The sequence below is a fragment of the Morone saxatilis genome, unplaced genomic scaffold (assembly GCF_004916995.1).
Source record: "Morone saxatilis isolate NCDOM2014 unplaced genomic scaffold, NCSU_SB_2.0 Contig8, whole genome shotgun sequence".
NCBI lineage: Eukaryota > Metazoa > Chordata > Actinopteri > Moronidae > Morone > Morone saxatilis.
This window is the reverse complement of record NW_023340257.1, coordinates 2,210,696-2,223,070: the sequence shown is the minus strand read 5'-3', so window position 1 is coordinate 2,223,070 and position 12,375 is coordinate 2,210,696. Positions and strand designations below refer to the sequence as shown.

General features: G+C 40.2%; 1 protein-coding gene across 1 annotated transcript in view; it reads right to left on the bottom strand.

Moving 5' to 3' along the window:
• Positions 1-2,091: 2,091 nt before the first annotated feature.
• Positions 2,092-12,375, bottom strand: part of tbx4 (T-box transcription factor 4) — a 20,295-nt gene continuing 10,011 nt past the window's right edge. The window contains exons 4-8 of the mRNA XM_035680257.1: positions 10,181-10,328; positions 4,517-4,669; positions 3,737-3,825; positions 3,302-3,537; positions 2,092-3,218 (exon numbers count right to left, since the gene is read on the bottom strand). Coding sequence (XP_035536150.1) covers positions 2,563-3,218; positions 3,302-3,537; positions 3,737-3,825; positions 4,517-4,669; positions 10,181-10,328 — 1,282 coding nt within the window. The 3' untranslated portion in view covers positions 2,092-2,562. The remainder of the gene's footprint in view (positions 3,219-3,301; positions 3,538-3,736; positions 3,826-4,516; positions 4,670-10,180; positions 10,329-12,375) is intronic.

Sequence of the window (12,375 nt, the reverse complement as noted above, 5' to 3'; positions counted from 1 at the left end):
TGGTGGTTCAACATGGCAGACTTTGTAGAAGAGGATTTTCTCCCTCTGTAGATAAAAACAGCTCATTCTAAGGTAACAAAAACACAAAAATGATTATTTTATAAAATATATATAATTATTATATAGTAATGAAAACATACCATACATATTGTCCATCCATTTCTGACAATAGATCCTCCTAAATGCTTCACACTGGACCTTTAAAGTGAGGGTAATGTAGTTTTGGAATACAGTGTTGGATTAAATATAGCAAACAATTAGAGGCATGAAAATGTTTATTTATCAGGTGTGCAAAAAAGTCAATATATTCAAAAATGTAATATTGAATTTAACAACAAGAAATAAAAGGGACAATGCACAAATGCAGGAGTTCAAACTCTACTGTGTGTACTGCTACCGAGAGCCTTTTCTTTCAGCTTCCCTGCCTGCTCAGGCTGTTTTGTATTTGCAGTCTTGCGAGAATTTTTTCCAAGTAAGTCATTTGGGAGTGGGATTTGTGTGCAGCTCTCCTTTCCGGTACTCACCATGGCTTAACAACAGTTCTTTAAGCTCCCATCTGGTTCTGCCTGAGAGTTCTTTGCTGTCCCATTTCACTAGAATATTGTTTGGAGCCACGAGTTTGGAGCCAAGCTTTGACGACCAACCACAGTAGGATGGCTTACACTCACAACATGATTTCTTCAGACGAGTGCTAGTGTCACGCAACTAGCATAACCCTTGGATAAGACCCATACACTAACAGCTCGCACAATTTTTTTTTGGTGCACCTTGATTTAATTGCTCTGTATGTACATCATGGGAAAAGACTTTTACACACAGCAAGCTAGTTTAAGTGTTTTCACATACGCTTCTTAGTGTATGAACAACTGACTTCAGTTTCTCTGTTATATTCTGATATGATCAATCTCACAGTGGACTCAATACACTTTTACCCTATGTATCAAATTGTCTCAAATATCAATTTGGCACTTGTGAATAATCTCACACACTGGCTGTGATAACTTTGGGACATCAACCCCGTCCCCTCCCAGTTGAACACGTCTCAAGGCTGGCGCTATTGTATATTTTTCTTACTGTCAACAAATCCTATGAGAAGACCTAAACCATCAATGTACTGATCCTTCACATCAGTGAACCATACTGTTGCACAGGCCACTCCCACTTACCCTGGATCCTAAGTACACTGTCCGGCTGTTGGAAATACTCACCAAAAATGGATTTTAGTCAGTCAGCTCACATGGAATGGATTATTATGTCAATGTAGAATATTCACATTGGCACTGAGGCTCTGAACTTGTCACTCCCCACAATGACAATAACAACTCCCCGCCCCTAGGGGAACATAGACTCAGGGCATACAGGTGGATGCTGGGGAGGAGGGTTATTAGTTTTGGTCTTTTCATTGGATTTGTGGACAATAAGAAAAATGAGAATAGCAGCAGCCTTATTCGTTAGACACGCTCTACCTGGGTGAGGCTCTGCAAGAAATGATAAAACCCTCAGTCCCTGGGAGGCCATCATGTACTCATTTTACATATATAGGCCAGTTCAACCTGCCAAAGATGATGGTGAACTTCTACACCGCCATCACACCCGGCCATTCGGAGTCCATCCTCACCTCTTCCATCACATCTGGTAGCGCTGCTGGCCACTGGCCAAGGACAAAGGGGCAGACTGCCAGCGTCATCATTCGATCTGCTGAGAAGGTGATCGGTGAAATCCTGGCCACCCTCCAAGGCCCTGAAGGGCCCGTGAAGGAAAAGGTTGTGGCTGACCCCTCCCGCCCACCCGCACAAACTCTTTGAGCACTTCCCTCCCCCTGGCAGGAGAGGCTGGCAGTCCCATCAGGACCAAAACCTCACGCCACAAAAACTGTTTCTTTCTGTCTGCAGCTGGCCTCATTAACAAGGCCCGGGCCCCACTGACACTGACCCTTGTACCCACCCTGTATATATGCATTACATTAATGCACTCCCGTTTCTGCACAGTTTTCTTTCTTTTTTAGCCTATTTATTTATATTTTAAAAGTAATTTATTTTTGTGTGATTTGTATATTTTATGCACCAATGCACCAAGACACATTCCTCGTAGGTGTAAAAACCTACGTGGCAATAAACAATTCTGATTCTTATTCTCTTCAAGAACAAGCACAGCAATCATTGATTTTCCCTTATGTATGCTTTTGTGTGATGAAAAATGATCCTTGTTACTTCAGCTTCAGCTAGATAGTTACATCTTGTTTTTGTTGTTGATACTTCTTGTGCTCTTGAACCTGCAGCTCCCTCTCATAGATAGATAGTGCTGCTCAAACCTGTATTTGCATTGCAGTGTCAGAAAACCACCACCCTATCTGATCACAGGCTAGTACATATGCTACACATCTGCATAAGTAAAGAGGAGGTCAGCCAGGCAGGAGTAAATGGCTTTGGAGTGCAATTTAGCAATGATCATGGCTGTAGTTCATTATCATTGCTTGGTGTCAGAAGCCCACAGTGGGGTTTTGAACCTTGATCAATTTCAGACTTGTACAGTGGACAAAGCTGGTTTCTTCAGTCGTCCACATTAGCTGTCAGTCCAGTGAGTCCCTGCGCTACTCAGCCCCACTTGGTACTGATAGGATGGATCCCGGATGGATATTGTGCCTTGTGTGGGATAGGCTGAGAAATCTCTGTGAGGCCGGAGCGGTGACCCTGGCTTCTTGTGGTACAGAGGCGGATGACCTGACCTATCCCTGGATCCCAACACAGCTGGAGAGCAGGATGAAGAGGAGGATGAAGGGGGTATGACGGGCAGACCTCGCTGGACCGTAGCGGAGTTGTAGACCCCCAAGTCAGCCTGCGGTCGTGATGCCATGGATGATGTAGGATGCGGTACCACAGGAGTGACCGTGGCAGTGTTGGTGAAGTGAGCTGCGAAGGGCTGGTACGGGACTCCCTCCACACTATAGCGAGGGTAGGGCTGCATTGTAGCCCACATGTTGCAATTTATTGAAGAGGAGTTGGTTAGGTCATCCGTGTCCCCTGCACCGGATCCAGACTCTGTTTCCATACTACCATACATACAAGCTTCTCTAGAGCCGATGGCCTCAGTGCAGTACGGATGAGACAGTAAGGGCGACTCATAGGAGGGAGCTGAACGAAAGTAGTGCTCCTCCGAGACCGCAGATGATGTCTCCAGATATGGCCGCTTACATCCAAGCTCCAGGTGTCGGGCATTATCTGCAAAGGGATACAGTTAACTCCACTGTTTAACTACATCTGACTCTGTACAATGGCAGACAGAACAGTGGCTAAGAACATACCTCTGTGTTTGAAGCAGTGGTACAGAAGGCTGGGATCTCGGCTCTGAGGGAAGTGGTTCGAGATAGGATCTTGGGGGTCGGAGTTAGACAGAGGGACTCCAGTCTCATACTGATAAGAGGACAGGACTTGAGGGTGCCCCGTGAGAACTCCTGCTCCAAGCTTCCCTGCTAGATGACCGTGTGAGGAGATGAGCCTCTGGCGAACCATGTTCTTTGATATCACCGGATAGTCTTTCCTATACATCAGTTGCAGCAACAGAGGAGGAAAGCAATCAGTTTGCCATGCCTACAATTCCACTTGACACATCTTTGAAGGAAAAAGGTTTTTATATCCATACACAAAAAAAAAAAACTCATGAAGAGCTGACTTCCGGTGAGCTTAATGCTTCTACAGGATCAGTGTTACTTTCCTGGTTCCTGTTTGTGTAGACATACCCCTGTAGTCTTGAAACACGCAGATCTCCTTCTTCGCTACCTCGGAAGCCTTTGGCAAACGGATTGTTTTCTATCTTCAACTGAGTGATCTAAGAGAATTATATTTTATTTAAGATCTCATTCTGTTTGGTAAAAACCAAAGCACAGGTAAAGCAATTTAAGAAACACTGTCAATTTCAGCACTGTAATGCAATAAGTTATTTCAACTCAAAATAATTATTGAAACCGATTACATTAAACATTTTAAGTAACACAAACTCAATTTTGTAAGTTAAAAAAGATACTTGATGAAGCAGTTTTCACTTGTGATTTAAAGTGACATTTAGTTTTGTAAGTTACAGAAACATTCCTGATTACATACTTTTTACTTCTGTTTTCACAGTACAAATTAAAAATGACAAAATTAAGTCAGTGTCACTCAAGAATGTTTTTTTCAACTTACAAAATTTAGTTAATTTTACTTAAAATTTTCAACATAATCAGTTTCAACAAGTTTTTGAATTAAATTAACTTATTTGGTTTTACAGTGAACCATTGGTCAATTGCCCTCATTTGATAGTTAAATTCCATCAAGCTACACCTAAAATCTTAGTTATACATGATTTACCCTTGGACAGGAAAAAAGCATGATGTGAGTGTGTAAACCACTTTGACCTATACAATTAAGAGCTGACACCAACAAGAGTTACAAAATACTTTTATATGTGTAAAACTAGGAATTCTGCATTTACTTTATTTTAATATATGTAGTATACTGTATACTACAGATAGTCGCTGTACCTTATGGTTTTGATAAGAGGTTACAGAGATGAAGGCTGTCTCGTGAAAGACGTGAGTACAGTAGGCGGTGTTCTTGGATCCAAAGGCGTTGTTTTCATCTGCTTTGACTATGTGTAGTCTGGGCTGGTACTTGTGCATAGAGTTCAGGATAATCTAGGAAGGGTAAGAGAAGGCAACACATTTCATTTTATAGCAACATCTATCAGAAGCCACTGTCAGATCAGTGGATCTTCTGGTCATTCAGTTCTCATTTCAGAAACCTTTATTAAAAACAAAAAATGAGTGGTTATTTGTCATTTTAAAATATACCAAAATTAAACCAAATTGAAAAAACAATTTTTTATTTTTCATTGTCAAAAAGGGAATTATCAAAATTTAAAAAATGGTTTAATATTCATTTTCTACTTTATAGAAATGGCTTTCTAATTCGTCGCTCACTTCAGTGAGGTTCCAAAGACATTTTAGCCTGGTCTAAAGCAACACTGGCCTACATTTGGCACTCCTGCTTGTGAATGACTATACCGGGTCTCAGAATCTGAAAAAAATAACTTTGTCCTTTTGTTTTCTAGTGATTTAATTTTATTATACAAAGTAGGAAAATCTAAATCAAACATTTTTTAAACCTCGCTCATCCCCTTTGACCATGACAAAGAAAAATCTGCTTTTATTTTCATTACCATATACGACCAAATGTTTAAATTGGTTTCCCTTTTTTTAAAATCATTTGAATTCATTATAGAGGATAAATTACATATCAAAATCAACAAAATCAAATATTGTGATGACCTTGCATGGCTCTCACAGACTAATTAACAAGTAATCACTATGGTAATGCCATGTGCATAGTGACATTAAAATAAATATAACAAGAAATAGTGTGAGTAATACAGAAGAGAAAAGAAAGAACACATACAGGAGAACCTTGTCATGAAAGTTCAAATGAAATTTCTTTCCAACCTCCATTTGAACCTCCTATGAGCAAAGTACATAAATTAGTAATTCATTTTTCCATAATTTGTTTTTCACCACTAGCTTGCAAAGAAAATGACAATGTTCATTTGCTAAGGGTAAATAAACACTAAATTACACAGAAGTTTACAGTCCCTAATTACCCAATCTACTGATAAGAGAAGATCCAGTAAACGGCTCTGGCAGGTAAACACTCCACATGATATTGTTCTTGCTCTCTCCAGAGTATCTAATCAGTGCTGTTTCCATTCAGCAACATGGGCTGTGTCTCTAATTGGCCCTGTTTCATTAGGTAGTGAATCACTATACAGTGAATCAGTTTACAGCCGCTGATTAAATGAACATGAGACTGCAATATGAGTTAATGACCAGGGACATAATTCAAAAGCAGCTCATGATAATGATGTCACATCAAATGAACTGCACAATAACTGTTTCTGTTGGGATTTTCTCAGAAGTTTCACTCAGTGGAAAACACAGCTGCAGCTGCTGCTGCTAGTAAAATTCATAATGGGTTAGTTAAGCTTACCCATTTCCTATAGTTGGCTAATGAACAAGCAGTGACAATACACAGCATTATTGTCAATGCCTGCTGACTTGCACACCTAAATATAACCATCATTCCTTATATTAGTTGCAGCTGTGTCTCCGGTGCTGTGGGGGGTCTGTTAAAGGCCAAAAGAAGCACAAGTGTGACAACATCTTTTCCAAATTGACCTCAACTGTGTCCTAGTTTCTTATACTACACAGTATGTAGGTTTTCTTCATTTTCAGTTAGTATACAATAGATGAATGCGCTGTCATTTGTACAAATAGGAAATGATACAAGGCGTGCCAAATCAACCTGTTTTCCCTCCATTCAAATGTTTTTGCAGCAGCATTAACAGACCTCACAAACATCAAGCAGATTTAATATTATTAATTAATTAGTATTTAGTTGTATTTAGGTGATGGAATTAATAACATGAATGAAAGCTCAATTCCATCCCCGTAAGCCTGCCAAGTCAGTGAGCATGGTTGCCCTGGATCTGAAAAACATGACTATAATGCAGACCATGAATTTCATTAATTGCCCTCATTCTTTTCCTGATATGAAACTGGAAAATTTTTATTTCATAGTACACTAAGTAAGTATACAGTATATAGTAGTAGGATCTTTGTAAATTGTTTTACTTTTTCATGAAAATGGCACTCTGTCCCAATGTCCATCCTAAGCTCAAACTCCCACAGACTGACTGACAATAATCAAATGTATTATTAAAAAATAAACATGGACATCATTTTGATAAATGCTTTTTACCCTCAACACATGTAACTGTTAGTATCACTATTACTCCGCAATAGAAATCAAAAATTCAGTGTAAACATCACACACATCTTGTGCTCAACAAGACGTGAATGTGGCATTAGCCTAAAACGCTGTAAACAGGGTGTCATTCCCTCACACAGCGTTTATCATTGCAGACTCACGAGGGCTGCGAGGGAGTCCTCAAGCACTTGCTGAAATCACAGCATAAGATTACACTATTTGTAATAAGTGTGTTCCTGTCACAGAGTAAAGCATACCTGTTACCATCCATTCCCTGCTAAATTCCTCACTGGAATTAAGCCTCTCTTTTGTTGGAATCAGTTCAGTAAAACAGTTTCTTTGTATCTTTTATATCAATCACTTGATCTGGAATTTAAATATTTTGTGTATTAGTATAGCAGGTAGCATGTGTTGAGCGTGTTTAGGTTGTTTGGGTGGCTGCAGGTTGGCTCACTAGCATCATTCTGCTCACCGCAGCCGAGTGCTGTGCCTAGCGAAGCGTTAGCAACAGTAGGGAAGGGTCATCACTAGTCCAGCTCTGTCAGGGCAAATAAGCATCAAGCTGTGCACCTCGGCTCCCCTCCTCATTCGTCAGACACTTTCCTGAGGAGCCTTCTCCTCCAGGGGGCTCCCAGAGAGAGGCAAAGGTTGAACAGGGCACAGGGAGCTAGGCTCAGGTTGAACACCAAATGGCCCCATGCTCACATGCTCCTGTTGCTGAGACAGGCTGGAGACAGAGATAAGCTATTGGTTGGTTCACCAGAGGCTCTTTGTTGACCTTTGTCTGCTCTGCTGTCTTGCTGCTGTTTGAGGATGATACTGGAGACTCTTGGGTGACTGTCTGAATGCAGTGATCGGGGAGGCCTTCCACAGATCAGCAAAGAGCTAAAGAAGGTATTTGCTTTCATCTTCCCTGATATAAAAACATTTAGACATGTGCTTGGGAAGAGTTCTTAAATGACAATGAGTACTATTTTATTACCATAGCACGTAATGAGCAAACCTTATTGCTAGACAAGAACGCCAATAATGGACGATTCTGAAAAACGCTGGATTACGTCCAATATTAACGCTTTGAAATTTGTTCTTTCTTTGCCTGGCCACTACTGTATGGTTAACGTTAAGGAAAGATTATAGTTATGGACTATAAAAGGTCTGACAGGACGCCACATCCACTCTTTTTCATTAAAGTCCAACATGCAACACATCCAACCCTAACCTCAACAGCTCCACCTCCTTGCTTTATGGCTTTGCCACATAAAAAAGGCACAATATTTCCTGTATTAGTACCGAACCATGGCAGTGGGTGTAAATCTTGATGGGCGGTATTGTCCAATATTGACATAATTCTTTAGGGATACTGGGCTGAATGACCGCAGTACATTAGCCTTTGGTGTTTGGACCAGGTTAATGATAAATATCAATGACTCTAGTTCTGTTCTTTGTGATGGTACCACCTCGAACATCTCTTGGCTATCAGTAGCAAATCTATCCCAGGTCAGTAACATCTGTTTGCTATCACTGAACATTACTGACATTTGTATTGCTGATGCTCAGCAGGTCCATTGTAAAGACAGGAAGATGATGGGTAAGGGATTTGGTGCAATATAGAGAATAGATGACTGCCTTACATTTGAAGGATCTTGGGAAATAGTCTCTAGACCTGTAGTATATACCATAGAACACGGATTCCACAGTGTGAGAACCTAATACTCAAGAAAGGGACTAGACTCTGAAGACCTCAGATTTTCAAACATTTACACTGCATCAATCCCTAAAGTGACTCATTAGGACACAGACCTGCATTTGAAAAGACATCATCTCAGGAATTCCCAATATGGGAAAATGTAGTTGTTAATTTGTACTAAACTCTACAATACTTAGTGCTCTTTCTGGCAATGTGCTATCAGAAAAGAAAAAATGTGAGAACTGCGGTTAAACTAGTCGTTTTTATACATACTATAATGATAATAATTAGTACTGAATGGGAGTTCCTTCACTCCACTGTGAGAAGCACTGCCCTACTATACACCTCCTGGTCTGGGCGTCATCTGGGTTCTGCCTGGCCTCAGACTAGCTCTGTCCTCATTACTCGCCCTTATCACTGGCCAGGCACTCAACTCAATCTGACAGCAGGCCCCGCCACTGATCTGAGAGGTTATGAACCTAATGAGCCCGCCCATTGATGGGATGGCTTCAGACAAGCTATCCCAGAGTCCCCCTGGGGAGCGCTGCCACAGTCACACTCTTCACTTCCCTCTGCAGCCTCTGCCTCCTCACTTTCTTTCATCCTTCTTTCTGAAATCAGCCTATGAAAAACACCTTCATGATTTTGCTGTTTGCACACGTATCGACAGCATTTTTCACATCAGCTGTTTCACAAATAGTTTCATCTGACTGCGATGTTTCTGACATTGGATGGGAGTTTTGGCTGAACAGAGTTCCCTCTAGTCATGAAATTCAGCAATATATTGGAGTGTTGGAGGAATACTGGCAAAGCGGAAATTAATAAAGTGCCTTGGGAGCACAAGGAATTTTTGAAATAAATAACTTTTTCACACATGACTTATCTTTTCTCTCTAAACTAAAGGGATTTCACCTGCAGGACACTGTGTACAGCATTATTATGCTTTGGCCTTAATCTGGCCACAATAGCACTGGGGATGGCAATGTCAGTCTTCCAGTCAGTCCACCATTTCAGTCCATCTCAACAACTACTAAATAGATTGTCATGAAACTTTTCCTTTTTGGTGAATGGAGCTATTTTCCATTAGATTTGGTGCAGATATCCATCATGCCCAGAGGATAAATCCTGATGACTTCTGTGATCCCCTGACTTTTGATGTAGTTCCACCAGCAGATGAAGCATTTCACTTACCTAGTAAAATATCTCTATATCTACAGGATGGACTGGCACAAACTTTGGTACAGACATTAATTCTATACAGAGGATAAATACTAATTACAATGGTGATTTCCTGACCACTGGACTTGGATATGACTTTTTGGGTGTTTCTTTTAGTAGTTTTGTCCATGATTCCTAGTCTGGCACCAGATATATTGGAAGGATATATCAGGGATTTAGCATTTTGTTTGAATCAATAATTCCAGTTGGTTAACATTTTACTCACCAATTTAATCACTTCAGTCTGGGTACATGGCAACAACATAACCATATTATTTAAATTACTGATTTCTAACTGACACTATTGTACAGCTGTGTTTAGAACTGTTGCCATGTTCTCAAGTTTGAGCAATTCATCTGATGAGTAAAATGTTATTATTAACTATTGGAATGGTGGCAAAATAAAAAATATGATTGATAATGAAAACAATAATATTATTTTTTCGAATAGGTCTTGAACTATTAATATGCAGGTACTCACATGCCCAAAAGGGTCCAGGTGATTGTTTGTTAGCTTGAGCTTCTGAAATGACACCAGTTGCCTCATCCAGTGAGCTCCTGTGGCGGGGGAATCAGGGTGCACATAGAGCCTTCCTGGCATTGCTGGCTCTGCCTTGCCAGCCACCATCCTAAAAACAGATCGAGAGACGTGCAGAAGAAAATTGTGATAAGGAAAGAAAGCTGTTTTCAAGGGGCAGTGGCATCCAACATCAGAGAGTATATCTCAGGTTTTGAAGGGCTATGTTAGATTAACTGAGTGTTCTGATGTCAGCATGTGAACCTTGGAAGTCTCCTTCACTATAATGTAGCTGTATAAAAGATATAGAACACCACTGCTCTCAACCCTCACAGTATTAAATCCCCAAGACTGAAAGGAGGTGGCCTCTGCTAAAACATCATTACTAATTATGCTTCTCCAAGGTGTCGCTGAGGAACACCAGAACCCACCAACTACAGGCCATGCCACAAGATCAGAAACAAATGGCTGTAAAATAACTCCTTTCTGCTGGAGATTTTGTGTTCTTTTCAGCCTTTCCTAACAGAGTTTTTTTTGTCCACCCATGGCCAACTGGCAGTAGCAGTACTAATGTCATCCTGATTGATGGAGGACTGCAGTGTCATTGCCTCCAGATACAGGGTCAATGGGCAAAATACTGAGCCCAGTCCAGCTGCTTTTTTTTGCCTGTACCCTGCAGTAAGGAGCAGTAGCCAGTAATAATCTGCAGTAATAGTTAGACCATGCCTGGCTTATATGACCTGCTCTTTTTATTTAAAACAAATTTAAGAAATTGTGCTTGTGTGGATTTCGAAGTATTTTAATACATTTAACACATATTTGGTGAACAGAGGGAATTGTGGTAATCAGAGGAACCAAGTGCTACTTTTAAAAGGATATTATTAACCCAATATAGGCATGACTGAAGAAGTAAGTACCCCTACTGACACTGCTTTCCAACTCATGAAGAGAAGAACGCAGAACATTGGTGTCATGCTTTGGCCCTGTGTAGGCCTGTGGGTTTTTAAACAAAGGGCCATGACCAGGACACGATTAACCTGTAACCCAAGGCAAAAATCTGCAGCTGGGTCCCTATTGTGCACAAAATAGACTGAAATAAAAGAGAATTGTTGGGTCAACTTAATAAAATTACCACTAAACATACCATTACAAACACCAACACACCACCACAATAAATTGCCCCCCAGAATTTTTTATCATAATCAATATTCAAGTACTTGTGTTAATCTTTTTCAGTGCAAATTAAAATAATGAACATCTTAAAACATTTTGACATGACATACAATGAGTGGCACATTACTACTGTAGGAGGACCCATTTTAGCTGATATTATACTTTAGTGTTGCAAATTCCCTAGCGCCTAGTTGGTAATCCAGCCTTGTTCATGACATATATATACAATGTGTATTCAGGTCTGAATTTGTTTCCTCCTCATTTAGAGGCACAGCCCAGTATCAGTAGGTATTATTTGATGATTACATTTATATTACGAGGTGAAAGTAAGGGTGTCACACTGGTGGTAGATAGGCTTGTAGCATGTCAAACTCTCTAGAGGTCGTTACCTGTCACAGAGCTCAAATTAATGTTAGCTTTTTACTAACCACAACACAATCTGTCCTACATATGAATTAGTTGCTTCCACTAATCATACCTTGACCATAGTTTTTTTTGTCATAAGCACAATCTTATGTGAACTATACTATAGTTGCCATACACTGATGACTTTTACAAAGCAATAATGCAAACTATACAAACTACATAACTGATTGTAATCCAGGGTCCTTTATAATATGGATCTATGTAGAAAACCATGTATAAGTAGGTTAGCTGTTTATAAAACCTTACTTTGACCTAGAAATTGTCTTATTTCTTAGTCCAGGCTTGACGCAAGGGATTTTCCTGCTGGTTATGTAGGGGTAGTGCATTTTGGGACACATATGTGCCCAAGCCTGTGGTGAAATCTGCATTAGCTTTATGGACAATGTGGTAGGAATCATGAGGAATTAACTGCCAGATGAAAGGTGTTTTGCATCAAAAACAGGACGTGATTTTCTATGAAATCAAAGTCAAATTGGAAAGAAGTAACCATGGCTACTTCTGATGAAACCCTTTTTTCAATTCAATTCACCTGGAAAACTCACAATCAGGAAAGGGTTTCT